Here is a 21,251-nt window from a genome sequence, read left to right as displayed (position 1 = left end):
ATTTTGCTTAGAATATTAAGTTTTATTTTGACTTTTAATTCGGCTATCCTTCAAGCAGGTTGGACATCGCTCCAACAAACTTTAACTTTGAGGAATTGTTTTTTGTACAGTTTTTTATAAAAATGAAATTAATGAAATAAAAATTTAAATAAAAAACTTAAAGACATTTAACTTGTACAAAGTAAGCGAAAAATTTTATATATATATAACAATATAAAAGTGTATACTATGTACATTTATTAGTGTTCAAATATTGAATGCGCGCATCTATACGAAATATATAGACATATTCATATTCATATTACGTCAGTTATACAAAAGCAAAAAATAAATTTTATATACATATGCCTCCTTTAAATTCCTTTTTCATATACCTGAATGTATATGCATTTACATACATATATGTACGCTTAGTGCTATTAACGGAACACTTTGATGATTTTAGAAATACAATTTCAAGTATTATTGTTTCCTTTCTTTACGCTAAGTATTATATACAAACCGTTATATTTATGCTAAATTGTTACGTAAGTAGTAAATAATCTTTGTTGATTCATTAACTATTTACGCTTTAAATTGGACTCCTTTCGCTTAACTAAATCTAAGTAATCACTAACATTGCAACAATAGCGAGCACTAATGTCGTCAATAGGCTGACTGTAGACAGCACGGTGGCGCCACCGGTCAGCTCGACTGTGTTACAGCCGTCACCGGAGCAAATGTTGCATGTCTGGCCGTCACTGACGTCACAAGTGATTTGCGATTTGCAACCGCGCTCCGTGTAAGTATCATGTCTGGTCACACACTGATCGGTGGACGAGTAGATCGGACAGACCTGCAGATGATTGGGATCCTTAGAGCAACTCTCATCGACCGAGGAGATACAGATGTGGCATCTAAGGCGATTGCTGGGATAGAGCTGAGTCAAAGAAAACAAGTATGAATAATAAATTTAAAATAAAATTATTAAATGAGCTTGTTGTTGTGTTGCATGAGAAAAGAAACTCACCACATTGTTACAATTGTCGCCAATGCATATGCTGCATGTGCCGTTAACTGCGCATGCCTCTTGATCACTTTGCGTCAGATCGCTCAGACAACCGCGCAATGTATGACCCGCTAAAAGTTAGTTAAAAATATTAAATTATAAAATATTTCACACTTAGTGAAAAAAAAGTCCATGCTACATACCGTTATTCAGATTCGTGACACATTGAGTTTGCAGCGCTGGACATGAGGCGGTGGCTGTTACGGCGGTTGGGTTTTGTGCGCATGCGGGCGTTAGCTCCGAATTACATGACACACATTGCACACCTGTGGTTGGCAAATTAGAGAGTACATTACAGTCCTTCTCCGTACAAGTGTATAATTTCTTTTCCGCTTCCCAAGCCGTCAGATTGCTTTGACTCTGCGAACTGGCACAGCCCAAGAGTTCCGGACGTCCATTCTCGTATTTGGCAAAACAGTAGTCATTGGCGACCGCGTTCGCGCAACGTTGGCTGACACTAGTGAGGCAAGATGCGTCATTGCAGACGTGGCAGCTGAAGTCGCTTTCAGGAATTTCAGGATAAACGAAATCATTGCAGTTGGGCGTGCTACAGCTCGAGCATTCGTCGCTATCGCCACGGCACTCGTTGCGATGGTACAGCTCCTTGTCATCTAAACAGGATCGTATCACCTGTGAGCCTTTAATTGCCACCATACATTCCTTGTTACAGGCACGTTTGGTGAAGTTAGCGTTTTGTGGATCGGTTGAGCACAATGGATTCGTATCGGAAGTGCAGAAATTACATTCGATATAATCGGTCGTATTCCAAACATCATTACATTCGTTGGATTTGCAGCTGAAACATAGATGTGGATTCTCGCGGCAATAGCGTTGCTCGTAGATTTCCACATCGTCGAAACAGCCACGACGTTTCACATCACCGTCCGTTGTGAAGACAGTCGCACAATCTTGTGCCGTATTACCGGTACATTCGTAGGCTGGTCCCAGCGACTGTAGGCAGTGTTCGCCCTCACAGGTGTGACATCTTAGTGGTAATTCTTGCCACAAACCATGTACGCCATCGTCTTCGGCACGGTTCAGCAGATCGATACTGTTGCAGGCGCTGCCATTGCATGAGACGCAGTTTCTGTCGTTAAGATCACATAAGATCTCTGAGCTGCAGCCACGCATCGTAATGTTGTTGCTTACAGCGGTGCGGCATTTCTCAGTCTCTGTAACGAATGGGCATGGCAAGAGACGTGTTGGGTTGGATTGGCAGGAATCGTCATCTTCGCTATTACAGGTATAACACTGTTGGCGATCCTCGGGGAAAACCTATATTGATGGAAGAAATTTATTAAGGTTAGCTCTACTTAGCTCTTCGTGCTTGTGAAGACAACATATCTAAATTACACCTGTGTTGACTCATTCCTACAGAAAATCACCTGAGCAGTTACAAGAACGCATTCTCATTTCACTTACCTCACGATTGCAACCCTCTCCAATGCAAATACTGCAGTTCTTATCATTGCCCAACACACAGTCGACGAATTCGGTGGCCGGCAGATCACTCAAGCACCCACGTGTTGTCGAACCATCTGAGGAAAAGAAAGTACTTTTAGAACGCAAACTACTACCATGCTACAGCTAGGCTTGTACTTACCCGTGCTGATCAATTTGGTGTAGCAGTTGGTGTACGGATATACGTTGCAGGTGTTGAATGTGCTGATCTCCTGCGCGTTCGTAGCGCAAGTGTAATCCGTTGCCGAATCACAAACGGCGCACTGCTGTGGTCTCGGTAAATCGTTCAACGAATTGCAAGCGTCACCCTCGCACACAAGCACGCGCTTCGTGCTTATAATCGTGCTTATTTCTTGATCGTGGAACGAGCTCACACAACCCATTTGACTAACACTGTTAGTCTCATCGAACCAAGTGAAGCACTTGTCTTCGCTCTTGTAGAGAGGACATAATTTCAGCTCGGGTTCGTCACAGTCATCACCTGCACACTGATAACAGCTCAGACGCTCGGCCGGCACGGTGCCAGAATTGCACTTGCTACCCACGCAACTCTGGCACTGGTCATCGTTACAGTTTGCGCGATCAGCGGCCTCTTTGTCATCCAAGCAAGTGCGTATCAGTTCGTAACCGGGATCACTGCTACTATCCGAGGGATACAGCGCAGTCATGCAACCACCTTGACATTGACGCGTTTTGTGCGTTGCGCTTTCTGGGCTCCACAAACACGACAGATTCTTCTGTGTGTCACAGTAGATGCACTCGTTGTATTGTGTCAGCGCTGTTGCATTGTTGCATGAATTGGACTTGCAGTTCAAACAATCGGCCGGATTAGCGTCACAGTAGTCGCCGTATTCTTCTTCAACAGCATCGGCACAGCCACGTCTGATAACCGTACCACTTTGGAACACCGTAACGCAGTCCTGTTCATTATTGTTCGCACAAGTTACGGACTCTACATCATTGACAGCAGCACACGACGTACCGTTGCATGTAAGACAACTCAATGGCAGATCTTGCCATTTGCCATAGTTATCATCTTGCCTACGTGACAAATTGATGGTATTGCAAGCAGCGCCCTCACATGGCCAACAAGATCTTGGCTGGGAGGCGTCACAGCGCACGCTCGAGCTGCAGCCACGATAGGTCACATCATCACTGTAAGCTGTGACACAGGTATCGCCGGCGACGTGCAACGGACAAACGCTCACACTATTTGGATTATTTGTGCAAGTCGAATCTGTGAGGGAATCGCAAATGTGGCAAGAAAGTCGATCTTCCGGATACAATTCATTGTTGCAGGAGTCGCCCTTGCAGGCCTGACAATATGGCGCGGTGCCGTTTAAGCAGCTACTGAAGTCGTCATCGTACAAGCTTGACAGGCAGCCACGCTCGGTGACGCCACCGTCCAGTATGCGTGTGTAACACTCTGTGTATGGCAAGTAGGCGCAACGCGTAGTAGCTGTGACGCTGTTGGGATTTGTGGCACAATTCAAATCAGTACGTGAGTTACAGAGCTTACAGTACTGTGCTTCTGGTAACGCATCGAAGGTGTTGCAATTATCACCATCGCAGTAGAAAAGTCGCTGATTTTGTAGCAGATAATCAGCTTCAGCATTGGTGAACTCACTGCGGCAACCGAAGCCGACAATGCTGCGCTCCTCATCGAATTGTATGTAACATTGGTCACCCTCGCGATATGCGGCGCATGACTGCGGCTGTGGATCTTGACAATCATCACCCTTACACACATTACAGCTTAGTCGTGTCTCCGGCACTGACTGCGTGTTACACTTGGCTTCAGCGCACACTTGGCAATGTTCTTTTTGACCGGCCGCGCAGGCTACACGATCATCATACTCCAAATCGTCGAAGCATGTGCGTGCCAATGCATAGGCGGGGTTGACTTCGTCATATTTGGGGTAGAGCGCTGTCGTACAATATGTATTACACTTACGTGTCTGCGTCACCTCACTAACGTTGTTCAAACAGTTAGCATTGCTCTCGGTGTCGCAGTAAATACAGTCAATGTAATCGGCCAAACGTGTTGAGTTATTGCAGCCATTCGAGTTGCAGCGCAAACAATTTTCTGGGTACTCCGAGCAAAGCGCGCTATTGTTTTCCTCGACAGCATCACTGCAGCCACGTTGTATCACCTTACCGTCTGTATTGAAGACTGTCATACAGCTTTGGTATAAATTGCTGGTGCAAACACGATAGATGCCTAGGCTCTCGCAATCCTCTTCGCCTTCACAAGTGCGGCATGTAATCGGTACGTCCTGCCATTTGCCGGGTTCGCCTTGTTCAAGTGATTTCTCCAAGTCCACCGTGTTACAACCGCTGGTGGTGCAAATACGGCAAGTTTTCCTGTCACTTTCATCGTCGCAGCTCATGCTGGATGCGCAGCCACGTGTTGTGATACCATCGCGCAAATTCGTGACACAACTATCATTTTCAGCGTAGATCGGGCAGATCTTGTTGCTGTTTGGTGTGCTGGTGCAAAGTGGATCTGTTTCGGAGCTACATTGTTGGCACTGCCAACGGTCTGTGGGATAAACATCCAAACCATTGCATTTGTCACCGATGCAAGCTTCACAGAGGGTGCTGTTGTCGTAGAGACAGTTATAGAAGATGTCCTCAGACAAGTTTGAAAGACAACCACGTGCAGTATGTCCATCTATGGGTGATGGGAAAGGAAAATATTACATAATATGGGACACAGTTTCAGTAGTTGATACATAATAATGTTTAATATTTTATATGTTTATACTTACTCTCCTTTACGCGAGTGTAGCAGTTCGTGTACGGCAGATTCGTACAGCGTTCCGTATCGGCCACCAGGTTGGGGTTGGTCGCACAGCGTTCATCGCTCTCGGAATCGCACACTGAGCAAGTTTTGGCTGTTGGTACCGATTCCACACTATTGCATGCCTCACCATCACACAATAACAGTACCTTCTGTTTAATGAGTGCCGTTATGATATCCGACTCCAAGTCACTGCGACAACCCATGCCAAGGATGCTGTTCTCCGCATCGAAGCTAATGTAACATTGATCATTCGGTTGGTAGGCGCTACATTCGGCCACCTTATAGTCAATGCACTCATTATCCACACAAGTGTAGCACTTATGTCTGTTTGCCGGCAAAGAGGCAGTGTTGCATAGCGCACCCTCGCATGCTACGCAGAACTCATGCTCACCCGCCAAACATTTCTCACGATCGTCAAGCTCCAAATCGTCCAAGCATGTGCGTGCCAGTTCGTAAGATGGGTTTTCGGAGCTACTACGTGGATACAATGCCACAGCGCAATGACCTTGACATTGGCGCTGTGTGCTGATTGCAGCAACGAAGTCTAAAGCACATTGTGCGTCAGTCGCCGAGTCGCATGCGTAGCAATCGACATATTGATCCAGACTGGTGGCATTATTACAATTATTTGATTTGCAGCCGAGACATTGGCCAGCATTATCTTCACAGTATTCCTCATGTGTGGCCAAGACATCGTCACTACAACCGCGTCGCACCACTGCACCATCAGCACCAAAGACAGTTTGACAAGTTTGCAAGTTATTGTTTTCGCATTCATGCAGTGTACCGGCCGAGTTGCTGCAATCGTCCCCTTCGCAATCGTAGCAAGTTAAGGGCAGATCTTGCCATTTACCCGGCTCACCGATATCCAAGCTACCCAAATTGGTCAAGTCCACAGTGTTGCAATTGTCGGAATTGCAATGACGGCAATATAGTTTGTTTGTGGTGTCACATTGGAACTCAGAGCTGCAACCGCGGTAGATATAGCCGTTAACCAATTTAGTGGCACAGAATTCATCTTCGTCATAGTATGGACATACTGAAGCGGCGTTGGGAGAGCTTTGACATGTGGGATCGTCTTTGGAATTGCAGCGTTGACAACTGCGACGATCTTGTGGGAACACCTATGGATTCGAAAAAAAAAAACAAAATTAGAACTTGCTTTTAAAGTAAAGAAATATTGTTCGTATAGTGAAAGTTGTTCGTGGGCTTGCGGAGCACATACTTTCAAGAAATCCAAATTTATTTCTATTCAAAAGAGACATATAGCAGTCTTTAAGATCAGTCACGCTTACCTCTTTATTGCAGAGACTATTATTACAAGTCTGACAAAGGCTAGCGTCACCGCTCAGACAACTGAGTAGCTCGGTCTTAGCAAGAGTGCTCACGCAACCGCGTTGGGTGCTACCGTCTGTAAGATATTAAAAGGAAAATATATATTTTTTCCAAAGATATCGTTGGCTTAATGCTCAACTGTTAGACACCTACCTGCGATTACGCGCGTGTAGCAGTCTACATTTGGCAAGGCGGCACATGTTGCCAATGTCTGTATTGCCGATGGCTCGCTTGCGCAGGACTCATCATCAGCCGAGTCGCACTGGTAACAAGTGATCGGTTTGGGGAAGCTCTCAAACGAATTGCAGTTATCGCCATCACTGCAGCGCAACAACAAATGCTCATTTTGTGCTATATATGCACTGTCCAAATCGCTGACACAACCCATGCGCTGCACATCACTTAGATCGTCGAACAAAACATAGCATTGCTCATTCTCCGTGTATGCCGTACATGCGGCGGTTTCGGGGGTAATGCATTCCTCACCCTCGCATGTGTAGCAGGAGCGTCGGTTAGCTGGCAATACTGCTGTATTACAGGCAGCGCCTTGGCATGCCACACAGTCGCTGCTACCTTCACGGCAGATCAACTGATCGGCTGCTTCCTTATCGTCCAAACAGCTACGAGACAAATCAAATATCTCGGGAGATGCTTTTCTAGGGCGCAATGCTGTCATGCAATACGTATTGCACTTGCGCCATTCACTTACATTCGCAGGGTGTGAAACACAGTTGGTATTGGTGGCCGAATCACAGTAAATACAATCAATGTAGTCCGTCAAAGCGCTGACCGTATTACAGTTGTTCGAGTTACAATTTTGACATTTATCTGCATTGACATCACAATATGCACCATGCGCAGCTTCAATACCGCTGCTGCAACCACGCGCCAACACACTGTCATCTTCGTCGAATACTGTCATACAATAATCATTGGTGCCTGTGCAAACGAGTTCCGTTGGTGTGCCAGCGCAATCACTTTTGCCCTCACAAACCTTACAAGTCAGCGGTAGTTCTTGCCACTGACCAGGTCGACCGCTGAGTTTTCGCTTGATATTGCTCACATTGCAATCGTCTCCGCTGCAACTCTCGCATACATCAGAACCGCATGTGACTTCCAAGCTGCAACCACGTACAGTGTAGCCGAAGCTATCAATAGTACTGACACATTGTTGGGATTCGCTGTATTTCAAGCACAAGTAGGCGTCATCTGGTTTGCTCTCACATTGCGAAGAACCCTCGGAACTACATTGATGGCAGGACAAACGATTTGCGGGATAGATCTAAAATAGCAGATGTCACATATGAGAGTGTAAATATACATACATACATATGTATTTATGAGCTGGTGATTTTAAAAGCGATAGTCGCGTATTTCCGAAGTTACTAAACTGAAAAATGAAATAAATTGAAGCTAAAGTGTATTTAGTACGAACATAAGTATTTGAAGACAACAAGTTTGACGGTCAAACGTTAACCTCTTTAAGACCAAAAAAACATACATGGGAATCTAAGACCTCATCGGTTTCGCGGTCTTATCAATTTTTCAGTAATTCCACGATGTCTTGACACCAATAGTATATCGCTTAATCAGCGGAGAGAAAAGTAGAAACAGACAAACCGACTGTTAGATCTCTGAACGAGCCAACTAGAGCTTACCTCTGAGCGCTAGCTGAACAATTTCTGTACTAAACATGCCTTTGAGTAAAAGTTCACTTTGACACAACAACTAACACATTTTTTCTAATGAAAACTTACCGCTGAATTGCATCCGCTACCAACACAAGCTAAGCAGTTCGTTGTGTTTGCGCCCAGCAAACAATCGTAGAAATCTTCACCCTCAATGCTGGACAAGCAACCACGTTCCGTATGACCGTCTTAAAGAAAACAAAAAAGTATGAGATTTATAAAGTACCGTTACAGCCTTAAGCAATGCTTAACTGTCGCTACTTACCACTCAATACACGCGAATAACACTGCGTATAAGGTGATCTGGCGCAAGTTGTTTGCGAAGTGACATTTTGCGGCGCAATCGCACAGTCCGCATCGGTTATCGAATTGCAAATGGCACAAGTTTGACTTACTGGCGTGGCATCGACAGTATTACAATTTTCACCATCGCACAGCCACAGACGTTTGGCTATAATAAGCTCCTTAACCTCAGCCGGATCGTACTTGCTCTTGCAACCCATTTCCACAATCGATCTGGTCTCATCGTATTCTACGAAACATTGATCGCCTTCGGTTACAGCGCGACAAGTTTTTGCTACAGGACTTTGGCACTCATCGCCCACACATTGATAACACGAAATGCGCTCACCAACAATGGCATCATTACAATACTCTTCGTCGCATGCTTTGCAATTGGCATCTTTACCATCGGCACAGATTTCACGATCGTCCAAATCCATATCATCGAGACAGGTACGTATAAGCTCACGCACCGGCGTGTCATCGTTGGTGCGATTATACAAAGTCGTTACGCAACTCTTATAACAGGCGCGACTCTGTACGATTTTACTGACATCGGTCAGGCAGTTCTCATCGAATTGCGCATCACAAAATATGCATTCGATGTAGTCATCTGTCGACTTGGCCACATTACAACCATTCGATTTGCAATCATAACACTGGTGATCATCATCGGCACACGTCTCCGCCCAGGTATCGCTGCAGCCGCGTCCAATAACTTCGCCATTGGTTGCATTAAATACCGACGTACAGGTTTGATAATTATTATCTAAGCATTTTCGCACATTTCCCAAACTGCCGCTGCACTCCTCGGTGCCATTGCAATTGTAACAGTTTAGTGGCAATTCCTGGAAAATACCTGGATCGCCAATCGGGTACTCCGTGAAGACATAATCGTTACAATACGAGTCCTCACACGTACGACAAGTCTTCGAGTTCGTACCACCATCGCATTGTAGTTCGGTGCCACAACCGCGATGCACAGTGCCATCGATCAATTTGCTCACGCAAACATCATCACTGTCATATAACGGACAGGCAGAATAAGTACTATTGCCGGGATTATTGGCGCATTCGGGATCGTCTAAGGAATTGCAACGGTAGCAACGTTGACGATTACTGGGATAGATGTTCACATTGCAGTTGCTTTGCGCGCAGATTCTGCAGTATTCGCCGGGTGTGCCCTCATGGCAGCTGAGGAACTCCGTACTATTTAGCGTGCTAATACAGCCGCGTACAGTGTGACCATCTGTGTGAAAGAAATATTGTAAAGTTAAATTAAAATTATATGAAGGAACTACAGTGCAGCTCAAAAAGGGGTTGGGTTGTTCGTACAGTGCCAGTTTAAAACCGGCAGGTTAAAGCGGGTTTGAACCAATTTCAAATAACGTAAGGTTTTCAAGAGATAGAGAGGTCGAGGTACAAACAAAAATAAGGAGAGAGATAGAGAGACAGAGACTAACTTCGGTGGAGTATAGGCCACGTCAGAGTAGGTACGTTGATTCCGTAGCGGTGAAGTATGCAACTGACAACTGAGCTCTAAACTTTTACATTAACCGTTAACGGTTATGATGAACAGCTGATTTTTTTTACTTGCAATACGTACGCCACTTCATTCGCATACTTATCCGTCTTTAACGTACACGTTCGCATTCTGACACGGCCTTATTAGAGCTGTCACGCAAATATGACAGCTCGTCTTTACAACTTAACTTAGTCAATGAAACATTATATTTCCTTACCATCGCTTATGCGCGTGAAGCAGTCAGTATGCGGATGAATTTGACATCTCACTTGATTTGTAATGGCTGAAGGGCTAATGGCACAATTCACATCCGTCGCCGAATCACAAACATAACATATATGAGCTTCCGGTAAATTGTCGTAATCATTGCAATCGTCACCATCGCAAAGGAAGTAATGCATGATATCCTCGTAAATCGCGCCAGCTGGCAAACTGCTCTTGCAGCCCATGCGCACAGCGCTGTATGTTACATTATCAAAGAATATATAGCACTGATCGCTCGCGGAATAAGTGCTACAAGCACTCGCCACCGGACTGTCACAATCATCGCCGTTGCAGTGCAAACAAGAGAGACGTCCTTCGGCCGGCACCAGCGCTGTATTACATTTCTCGCCGGTGCATTGAACACAGTTATTCGCCGTGGTGCATGTCTCGCGATCATCGAACTCGACATCCTCGAAGCAAGTGCGCGCCAAATCGAACACATTCGGGTTTGATTCGCGCTCATACAACGCCGTCACGCAGCCGTCTACGCATTCGCGTGTGCTGGTGATCGCTTCAATATTCGTTGCACAATCGGCATTCACGGCTGAATCGCAGTACAGACACTGTTCTTTCGTTTTCACTTCGGTTTGGTTGTTGCAACCGTTCGATTTGCAATTGAAACACAGTGACGGATTTGTGGCGCAATGGGACTGATGCTCGGCACTAATGCTTGCTTCACAACCGCGTTCCAATACCTTCCCGGTGGCGTCGAAGACCGTCAAACAATCTTGATACAAATCACCCTGACATTTGCGCAATAATCCTCTGCTCGTCTCGCAATCTTCATCCTCGCAGGTATAACAATTCAATGGCAAGTCTTGGAAAATACCGTACAATTCCTCGGCACGCTTCTTTACATTTGCCGTATTGCAGCCATTTGCATTGCAAATTTCACAATTTCTAGCGGTTGCATCGCAAGTGAACTCACTAGCGCAGCCTCGTCGTGTCACACCCGACTCGTAGACAGAGACGCATGTATCGTTTACGTCATATGTGGGGCAAGTGGAGAGCGCCGATGGCAAGCTGCTGCAAGTGCTATCCGCATCGGAGTCACAGCGTTGACATTGTTGACGATTGGCTGGCACGATCTACAAAAAATGTTGTAAATGAAAATATTATAGAAATCCATGAAAGTTAGCTTGTTTAGAGTCAGAGAGAAGCTAGTTTATGGATGTATTTTAGTTGCCCTAACCGTGCTATGCAATGTTGTAAAGTTCTCAGTCATTTTGGGTTGACATGGAATTAAATGTCAGAAACTTAATAATGAGACCAAATTTTAAAAGAATATGGCAATTCTTTTTTTCATAAACAACGGAAAATTCGTCCAATAAACGAATCAGTTCCATCAGTTCTATTTACCCTTAAATGTATGCTATGTATATTTTCATGACTTGGAATTGTAAAGTATTACATGTGGCCTACATCTAGGCTGATTGTTAATTTCAGGTACAGAATATAGCAAAGTCACACACCTATTAATGCAGTGATCATACATTTATAAATAACTTTGATAGTTTACAAATAAAATATATTCTTGCAAACCTTAAATCTCATAAAAACAAATAAATTATTTTAGCTTCTTTTAAATGAATCTTCTTAAATATGTCAGACGCAATATTGTCCATATCATCGTTCACACTCACCTCTGTATTGCAACCACTCCCCGTGCACACTTTGCAATTCTCACCCTCTCCGCTAAGGCAGTTGTAGAAATCATCACCTTCCAGTTCGATGAGACAACCACGCTCCGTCGTGCCACCGTTTGCGATATTGACGCGTTCATAGCACTGCGTAAAAGGCACAGTAGCGCAACGTCTTGTTGTACCTGCAGTAGCTGGTTGAATAGCACACCTCACATCTGTCGACGAGTCGCATGCGGTGCAATCATTTATTGGTGGTAAATTTTCAAAATCATTGCAATTTGCTGTCGAACATACATAAAGCTCTTTATTTCTGATTAAGTTGGCAATTTCTGTTTCATTCCCCAAAGTCGAGGCGCAACCCATGCCAACGAAGTTGAGGTTGTCATCGAGCCGTATATAACACTGATCAGTCTCATTGGTGCAATCTCTTACGATTGGATCGTCACAATCGTCGCCTTCACAATGACTGCATTGAAGAGCAGAGACAACAACTGCAAGATTCATAAATATTAGTTAATAATTTAATGATTAATTTGATAGTTCAGTAAATTAAATTATAATATCAATAATCAAAGATATTTAATTTTAATTGCATACATAAGTGTTTTATTTTTCGAAGTGCATTTAAGTATTTTTTATTGCTAATTTTTCATTGTCATTCATTTAGCCGATTTATCAATCAAAAATTTTGAACACGTTTTTTTCGCCCCAAGAGGCTGCTCATTTGTACAGCATATAGCTACCATATAAACTAGACGATCGGAATTAATTGCTTGCATGGAAAATTTTCTCATTTAAAGAGATGTCTTCACCAAATTTATTATTGTCCTAGGTAACGGTGAAATCTCTGAAGGAATTGTTCAGATCGTGTCATTTTGGCATATAAATCCAATGCAAACTGATCGTTCGAAGTTCTTGAAAGAAATCTTTTGCTTTTATAGATTCGTTGCTACGGAAGTTAATTATTTTTCTTGGTGTTATTTCAAATAAGATTGCAACGCTATAAAGTAATTTTACTAGTGGTGAATTAGTCATGTCTTATATAATATTTTTCTTTTATTTTTAAAGTTCATATAAAATTACATTTTCTTTGAATAGAAATTTAAGCCTTTTTATTTCAATTTTAGCTTGAATTTTAACATTATGTTCTAATTTAAGGTTGAGTATTCACTGTTTTTGAAAATTTTCAACTTCAAGCAATATTTTTCGTTTTCAAGAGAGCTTTTCGCAATTTATTTAATAAAACTTTACAGTAGAGGGAAAAAATTCTTTAAGCTAAAACTACATGTGACCAATAATATTTCGAAATGCTTCTTTGAAACACGTTGTGCATTAGAACTGCATCCATACGCAAAAATTTTGAAGGTTGCAAATCGACAAAGTCTGTCTCTCTATCTATTTTATAATATATAATATTTACTTCTTGATTTAAGGAAAAATGTATACCATAATTTAAAAAATCAGCCACACTACCTGCCGGTATATTTTTTCAATATAGTAACGATGATAGGAGATAAGTCTGAATTCTGCCTGCGTACCTTCAGGTATTCTTCAGGAGTACCTGAGGGAAATAACCCTTTTGAACCGCAAAGCCTCAGCAGAACATTCGCGGCAATCACAAAATTAAATAAATAAACCTAACGAAACATATACGAATCTCTTAAAGGCAGATGGGAGATATTTAAAATAAATACATTGAGACAAAAGAACACCACGAAATTGCAATTAAGTTCCCCGGGTAAATGATTGATGAATGATTAAATATTTTTCGTTTTTTTTTTTACAATTTCCGGGTCTTTTTCTGTCCCAATGCATGTATCCCACCAAAAAACACTAAACGCAACTTTGCCACTTTCAGAAAATAACTGAATTGTCTAATTGTACGAAATAATTATTTTTAACCGTTATCTGAATCTCTAAATAGCATATACATATATTTAAATAAATACAATGTGTAGTCTCCATTTATTGTGAGAAAAATTGTATCGTGATGTATGTTTCCCAATAGGTTCGAAAGGTTTAAGTCCGTAATTATTTCAAGATATTACAATAGCAACTATTTGTTTACTCAATGTGAACAGTTTCGAAAATATTGAAATCAGATGATTTCTCTTTAACTGGCTTTACTCAATGCAGTTTTTTCTTTAAAAGTGGAGCTTTGAACAGCAATCTAACATCCCTTAAGGAGAAAAAAGTAAATTTTCGAGAGGGGGATTTCAAAAAAAAAAATTTTCAGAAAGAGCTGTCATAACAATATTGAAAAAGGATTGGTTCTATTTAATACAAAATCAGACTCAAAAAAGTCATAAAAATGTCAATAAAAGTCAAAATAAAATCAATAAAAGTCATAAAAATTCAAAAGATCAAAAATCAAATTTCAAAACGGAAATCTTAATTTGCTTATTTTCGTAAAAATTAATAGATTTGATTAATTTCATCAGTTTTTTTTGTAAAAAAAAAAACACTTTGTTTCCACACTTTGTAATATCGCCCATAGAAAACTCGCTGCTGGTTGCTCATACGCCCCACCGGCAGCAGCATTCACTTACAAATATTTACTTTTATAGCAGTTTAAACATAATGTGCTCATGTCTATTTTTTATTTTGATTTTTCTTTTTGTCAAAAGAATTGAAATTTTAATACTATTGAGGTATCTATGCCGGCCGGAACGCGTTTATGTCACTTATCTACAATGAAATATGAGAAAAAAGTATGTCTAATAGATCGCAGTCAAATAAGTCTATAAAGATTTCGCTATCGAAAAAATTTATTTTTGCTAATTATAAAAATATTTAGCTCCAAAAAAAGTAAAGGGCAACTGCTTACTTTTTCAGGTAAACTTTTATTTACGACCGTTATAAACATTTATGGCGCAATTAAACTAAGCGTTTTATTGCGACTTTATATATTTGCTTATGGAAACAGTATTTTTGCGTTTTTTTACTTTTTTTCGACAACCGTTGCATAGTGCGAGCAATTCGATACTTAGTGGACTTCCAGGTATACGTGTGTCGCTGAAGGGTTGGGAAATAGGGAAGCGCGCCACAGTTAAAAAAATTTTAAAAATATATAAAAAATAAAAAGAGCTTAGTTTTAGTGACCAATATATGGCACCATTGAGTTTATCTAAATGTTAATGAATTTACAGTTTGTGACAATTTATTCAAATTACGCACGAGTACTGTTGTCAACGGTTTCTATTATGATAAGATTAGACGCATAAGTAGTCGGCATTCAGATTAGTTTACGCTTCTTGGAAAAAATGTTAGTTATAAAATAAAGCCTATGGTAGTTTTTTGACAAGAAATAGGCAGTGAAAGATTATATTTTCGACTATAAATCAATTAGAAGGCATTATGAGTCAATATCTCTCAATATCTATGTGATACATTGTTCTTATATGATTATTTTAAAGCCGCAAGTACATTGTGAAATGGAAGATTTTCTGCTGATCAAATAAGATTCAAAGACTTCACGGCCATTTCTCTTTGTTTCACCAACACTAATACGCTTAAATAGATTATTACCGATCAGTACACCTGCTTTAACATCAGTACTAATTTTTGCTTACTTCAAACCATCTAGAAGTTTCTCAGCTGATTATTACTAACATACTAAGACTACCATCCTAAAAAAAGATAATAATAATTTAAAGAAAATATGTATATATCTTTATACAAATTAAAATCGTTTTAGGATTTTAAGCAATTTGTTCCTTTCAAAATCATCCTTCCTTTGACGTATAGACCTTAGTTTCTATCTCTTATAAGTAAATTTTTAGATACAGCTTTCAATTTCAACGCCTCATAATATGTTTAAAATCTCTGTTTTAATGATATAGGCACGTCTTAGCTTAGATTAGGTTATATGGCTAATCCCTCAGCTTGGCGGAGGATCATACTTAGACTGTTACGTACAGTGCTTCCTGAAGTCAGACAAAAAACTTTTATAGTTGTTTATCAGCTATCAGCAAAACGCCCTGAACCTATCACAAATCTGCATAGGTGTCATATTTGTATTTCTGTTATTTCAACTGGATGTCTAAAAGTATGAAGTCTGATCTGAACCGTATTGATCTGGCAAAAGTCACCATATCACCATATCAAAATCTTCTGTGCGCTTTTCGGCCAAATTTATGCAAATGAAGTTTTACAACCACTGGATAATAGTGAAATTGCCTAAAATAGCAAATCTGGGAAAAATCCATTTAATCTAATAAGGGAGTGTCAAAACAACGCTCAACTTGTAAAAATATTTTCCAAAAATCCTACTGTTGACATTATTGCTGATACAGATTTAGTAGATACAAATATAGTGATTTTTCATGTTGAGATACTTATTATATTTGAAATAATAATAATTTAAGTAATGCGTTGATATCAGAATAAACAGTCGCATTGTTGCTTGACTTCTATTTTATTTGGAAAATGATACAAAAGGAAAGTAAACAGAAAACGACGAAAGCTACTACATATTCAAGCGAGCTAAATCATTATCTGTCTAGACTGTGTGTGGGATGGGTTAGGTTAAATGGATCGATCCTAATAGGCATCTCACTAGGGATTCTTATAACGCCTGGTTCGATGAAGGTATGGCTGCCGAGATGTTTTAATGGAGAAGAAAATGTCTTAGACTCAGCTTCTTCCATAAAACTATGACTTTACGTCCGAATGGGTTTTTAGCCTTACAGCGTGAATGCCTATTTGATTGTGTTCATTAAGAAGTTCCTTGATTGTGGCAAGATGTACTTTGCCAAGGATAAGCCGTTCAGTAGATCTCCAACATTCTACTCTAGATCAGAAGGATCTCGTAGTCAAGGAACTGGTCGTTGATCTTAGCAGGCATTGGTCGCGAACTAGAGTGCAGGATCACAATAGTGATTCGACTCGTTACCACTCCCATGTGAGCGGGGTATGCCTTTGGTATAAAATAGTGTTTTCAGGAAACAAAAATATTTTCGTCATAATTTTTTCTTTCAAATAAGCTGATAGAGTAGTCTTCAAAAGAATTAATATTTTTCTTCTTCTATTAAACTAAAATGCTTCAAATTCTATCAGATTGCTCGAAGCCGAATCCAGTCTCACTAAAATCGAGCATGTGAAATTTATTTCCAAATGGTTTGATTATTTTTCTCCAAAAAATATGTGGATTCAAATCCCAAATTTAGGGTCCATGTTAACCGGAAGGGCTTAATTAATATTCTACCTACATTTGGCTTCAACTCTAAGTGATAGGTCATATAATTTTACGTAAAAAAATAGATTTATACCAAAAGTGGGAGGGACATTTTTTTTCAAACGAGCCTTACTGCATCAGCTGTTCAAATATATAACAGTAAAGTGACCTATACAAGCCGTTCAATACTAAACGTGGTTTCGGAAAAGGCGACTCCCTATCGTTCAACTTCTTCAAAATACTCCTGAATAAAATAATACAAGCCGTTGAGCTAAATGGAAAAAGTAAAATCTTCTACAAGAACTAACCTAGAAGTCTTAGATACTTTCGTCCATCTTAAAACCAGCATTAACACCAACACCAACGTAACAACGCCAACAGGTGCTACTTCGTACTGAGTAGGCAATTGAGAAGTAAAGTCCTCTCTCAACAAACAAAGATCAAACTCTACAAGTCATTCCTCATCCCCGTCCTGCTATATGGTGCAGAGGAATGAACGATGACAACATCTGATGAGACGGCGTCACGAGTTTTCGAGAGGAAAGGTTCGGCTGAAGTTTTATGGTCATTTGCGCATTGGCAACGGCGAATACCGCAGTCGATGGAATGATGAGCTGTACGAGATATACGACGACATTGAGACATAGTTCAGTGAATTAAGAGACAGCAGCTACGCTCGCTATGTCGTCCGAAAGGATAAAAACTCTCCAGCTCTGAGAGGACCTGTCTACACTTAAAATATCCAAATGGCGCCAAACAGCGAAAGGGAAGAACGAATGGTGCGCTGTTGTAAACTCGGCTATAATCGTAAACTTGGCTTATAAATAAAGTAGACACACATCATCATGAGAAAAAATCATTAAGATCAGCTGCTGTCAGCAGACGTAATTATTTAGTGAACGACCCACAAGTAAAGCAAGAAAATATAGGTGTGTATTTTTGGTAACCAGAAAAGCTGTGAACATATTCACTTCCATATTCAGTTTTAGCGCCAATACTTGCTTCGCGTTTAGTAATTAACCTTCGGTTATACGTGATTAAAGAACACCTTTAATAAAACTTCCTAATTCATTTGCGGGTTTTTATAGCATTATCTTAACTTAGCTGCTTATCTGCCATATTTTTTTATTAATTTGGATTTCCACACCGTATTTTTATCACTTTATACTCAGCAACGTATGGCTTATTTAAATTTATAGTTGCTTTGTCTTTGCTCTGCTCATAAACGCATAAATTATTTAACGAAAAATTAAACGTTGCAACATGAAATCCATTGGGTTGGAGAACCGTTATGTAATTAATGATTATCCGTTAATTTTATAGTTATGAATTTCGCAATATTCCACAGAAACTTTCAACGCACTTTTACACGTGGCACCTCACGTCGATATTCTTTTCATGTACTGTTATAATATATTTACATATAATATGTATAAATTATTGTATAGTATATAATAATTATTATGCACATTTAATAACTTTCTTTCACTATTATTCAAATTTAAATTTGTAGTGTCCTACCAATTTCACTGCTGACTAAGTAGAACACTAAACCTAATAAAAGGAGTCCAATTTTTTTGTTTCGGGGCAACATTTTGCCCAATTCACGTTCCACGTTAAGAGACGTCCGAAAATTTACGGCCAACTAATTTGGCCATTCGTTGGTCAGTGGCTTTTATAGATTCGCATTGAATTAGCCGGTGGTGTTATCAACTGATCGCGATACCAAATGTGTGCGTATTTTACAATCATTTCATAACTTCTTAGCGTCACAAGGAAATATAATACAATATTTATGAGCCATGTTATCAATAACAATTGTACTAAATTATTATAGCCAAAAACAAAAACCACCAATATACACAGCAACTAACAATAAAAATAACAAGCATTGCAATATAGATTAGCTATTAGTTCTTGCACTAGAAAGGCCAAAGTTTGTGGACGTGTGTCATAGTGTATATGACATTTATCGTTCGCTAATCGTAATCTGAATTTGTATTATACACTTATCAGCACTATTGGCACTTATTGTTTTCGAGATTAGAATTGCTGTAAAACTTTCATAGACCAAAACGAACACTTCGGCATCGGCAGGTTTTTTTTAATATGCGTGTAGGTACAATTGTACCTTAGTACATCTGCCATTCATAGTTTTGCCATAAAATACACATACATGTACTTGTATTATCTGTCTGTCCTTGGCTGCTCCAGAAGTTTTATCCGCAAACTTTAACTTTATGGTATTGATGCATACATGTACAGATTTCTGTGGTATATTTCATTTATGTCATATTTTTTCCCCCAAAATATATTTGATAGTTCTTCTAAACCTTTTCAGTTGTTTTAATCCCATTTTGGTGCGAACTCGTTTTATATTAAAGTGGTACTCAGATTTTCTCAGCCATCGCTCTCGCTCTCTATATTTACATACATACAAATTTTTTTGTTTTAACTACTATTTTCATTTCTTTTTACGGAGCGTATCCATCCCACTTCCATGCTTTATATCATCTGCCACTGAAAACCTTTTCAAACCTCTGTAATTTAATATCAAAATTTCTTTCATTTTATTAACTTAATTAAATGAATAGTATAAGCTTAAAATTTCTCCACCACTTTCAGTTAAGTATCCATATTTTAGTGTATTCTTATTAGGGCCTACCTTTGTAAAAAAAGAACACCGTAACTTCAAATTTAATATGGAATGTTTAATATCATGTTTTCAAGTTTACAAAATTTAATATCAAAATGCATTTTGGATGACCAAAATGCTGTATTTTTTGATCGATAACATCGATTGAGTTATCCAATTGTCTTAAAATTTTTACGAAATGTCAACAAGAGATCAAACTTTTTATTTCATATCACCGCGCCACCACAAACAGTTAAGTTCTGTTTCTTTTGTGACAGATTGTACATCCATTTTTTGTTTTAACTACTATTTTTAATTCTTTTTACGGAGCGTATCCATCCCACTTCCATGCTTTATATCATCTGCCACTGAAAACCTTTTCAAACCTCTGTAATTTAATACCAAAATTCCTTTCATTTTATTAACTTGATTAAATGAATAGTATAAGCTTAAAATTTCTCCACCACTTTGTTATTCACTTAAGTATCCATATTTTAGTGTATTCTTATTAAGGCCTACCTTTTTAAAAAAAGAACACCGTAACCTCAAATTTAATATGGAATGTTTAACATCATTCGAAAGAATATTCTTTGGTACTTATTTTTTGAAGATTATCTCTTTCAAATCTTCGCCGCGGTTACGTCGCAAATGGTACATCCATTGAGTCCAATTTTTGATGACTCGTTCGAAAATTTCGTCTCGTAACTTGTGAATGATATCCGTGAGGTTTTGTTCCAAGGCCTGAATCGAAGCGGGATTGTCCGAATAGACTTTAGTCTTTACATATTCCCACGGCAAAAAGTCTAAATGCTATCACACGATCTTGGTGTCCAATCGACGGGCCGAAAACGTGAAATTATCTGCTCACCGAAGTGTTCTCTCAATAGATCCATTGATTGATGCGATGTGTGGGAACCAAAATATCGCCGAGATCACGAACTTCATTTTCAAGCGAATAGTCGGTTATCATGACGCCATAACGCCATTTCTTCACCAAGCTCCGTCAGGATCGGGAAGGACCTCTCCGAACCGTTCAATACCAAATGAGGTTTCAGACAAGGCGACTCTCTTTCGTGTGACTTCTTCAGCCTACTTCGGGAGAAAATTATTCGAGCTCCAGAACTAAACAGAGAAGGTACCATCTTTTATAAGAGTGTACAGCTGCTGGCGTATGCCGATGATATTGATATTATCGGCCTCAACACCCACGCCGTTAGTTCTGCTTTCTCCAGGCTGGACAAGGAAGCACAGAAAATGGGTCTGGCAGTGAACGAGGGCAAAACGAAATATCTCCTGTCATCAAACAAAAAGTTGTCGCACTCGCGACTTGGCTCTCACGTCACTGTTGACAGACACAACTTTGAAGTTGTAGATAATTTCGTATATTT

At 40.0% G+C, this 21,251-nt stretch overlaps 2 protein-coding genes across 8 annotated transcripts in view; one reads left to right on the top strand and one right to left on the bottom strand.

The window, feature by feature from the left end:
• LOC126755066 (uncharacterized) overlaps positions 1-21,251 on the top strand; it is a 176,306-nt gene that overhangs the window by 106,494 nt on the left and 48,561 nt on the right. The gene's annotated exons all lie outside the window — the stretch shown is intronic.
• On the bottom strand, positions 226-18,859 carry LOC126755063 (uncharacterized). Its single transcript, XM_050467348.1, has 13 exons — positions 18,750-18,859; positions 12,053-12,543; positions 10,363-11,497; positions 8,604-9,869; positions 8,408-8,526; positions 6,804-7,932; positions 6,611-6,726; positions 5,281-6,439; positions 2,652-5,183; positions 2,471-2,586; positions 1,192-2,323; positions 1,010-1,119; positions 226-919 (listed from the first exon to the last, which is right to left on the bottom strand). Exons 1-13 carry the CDS (start codon positions 18,820-18,822, stop codon positions 602-604), a joined length of 9,696 nt encoding a protein of 3,231 aa, XP_050323305.1. The 5' UTR covers positions 18,823-18,859; the 3' UTR covers positions 226-601.

The sequence above is a fragment of the Bactrocera neohumeralis genome, chromosome 4 (genome assembly GCF_024586455.1).
Source record: "Bactrocera neohumeralis isolate Rockhampton chromosome 4, APGP_CSIRO_Bneo_wtdbg2-racon-allhic-juicebox.fasta_v2, whole genome shotgun sequence".
Lineage (NCBI taxonomy): Eukaryota > Metazoa > Arthropoda > Insecta > Diptera > Tephritidae > Bactrocera > Bactrocera neohumeralis.
Note: the sequence above shows the minus strand (reverse complement) of the source record. Positions and strands in the feature narration are given on the sequence as shown.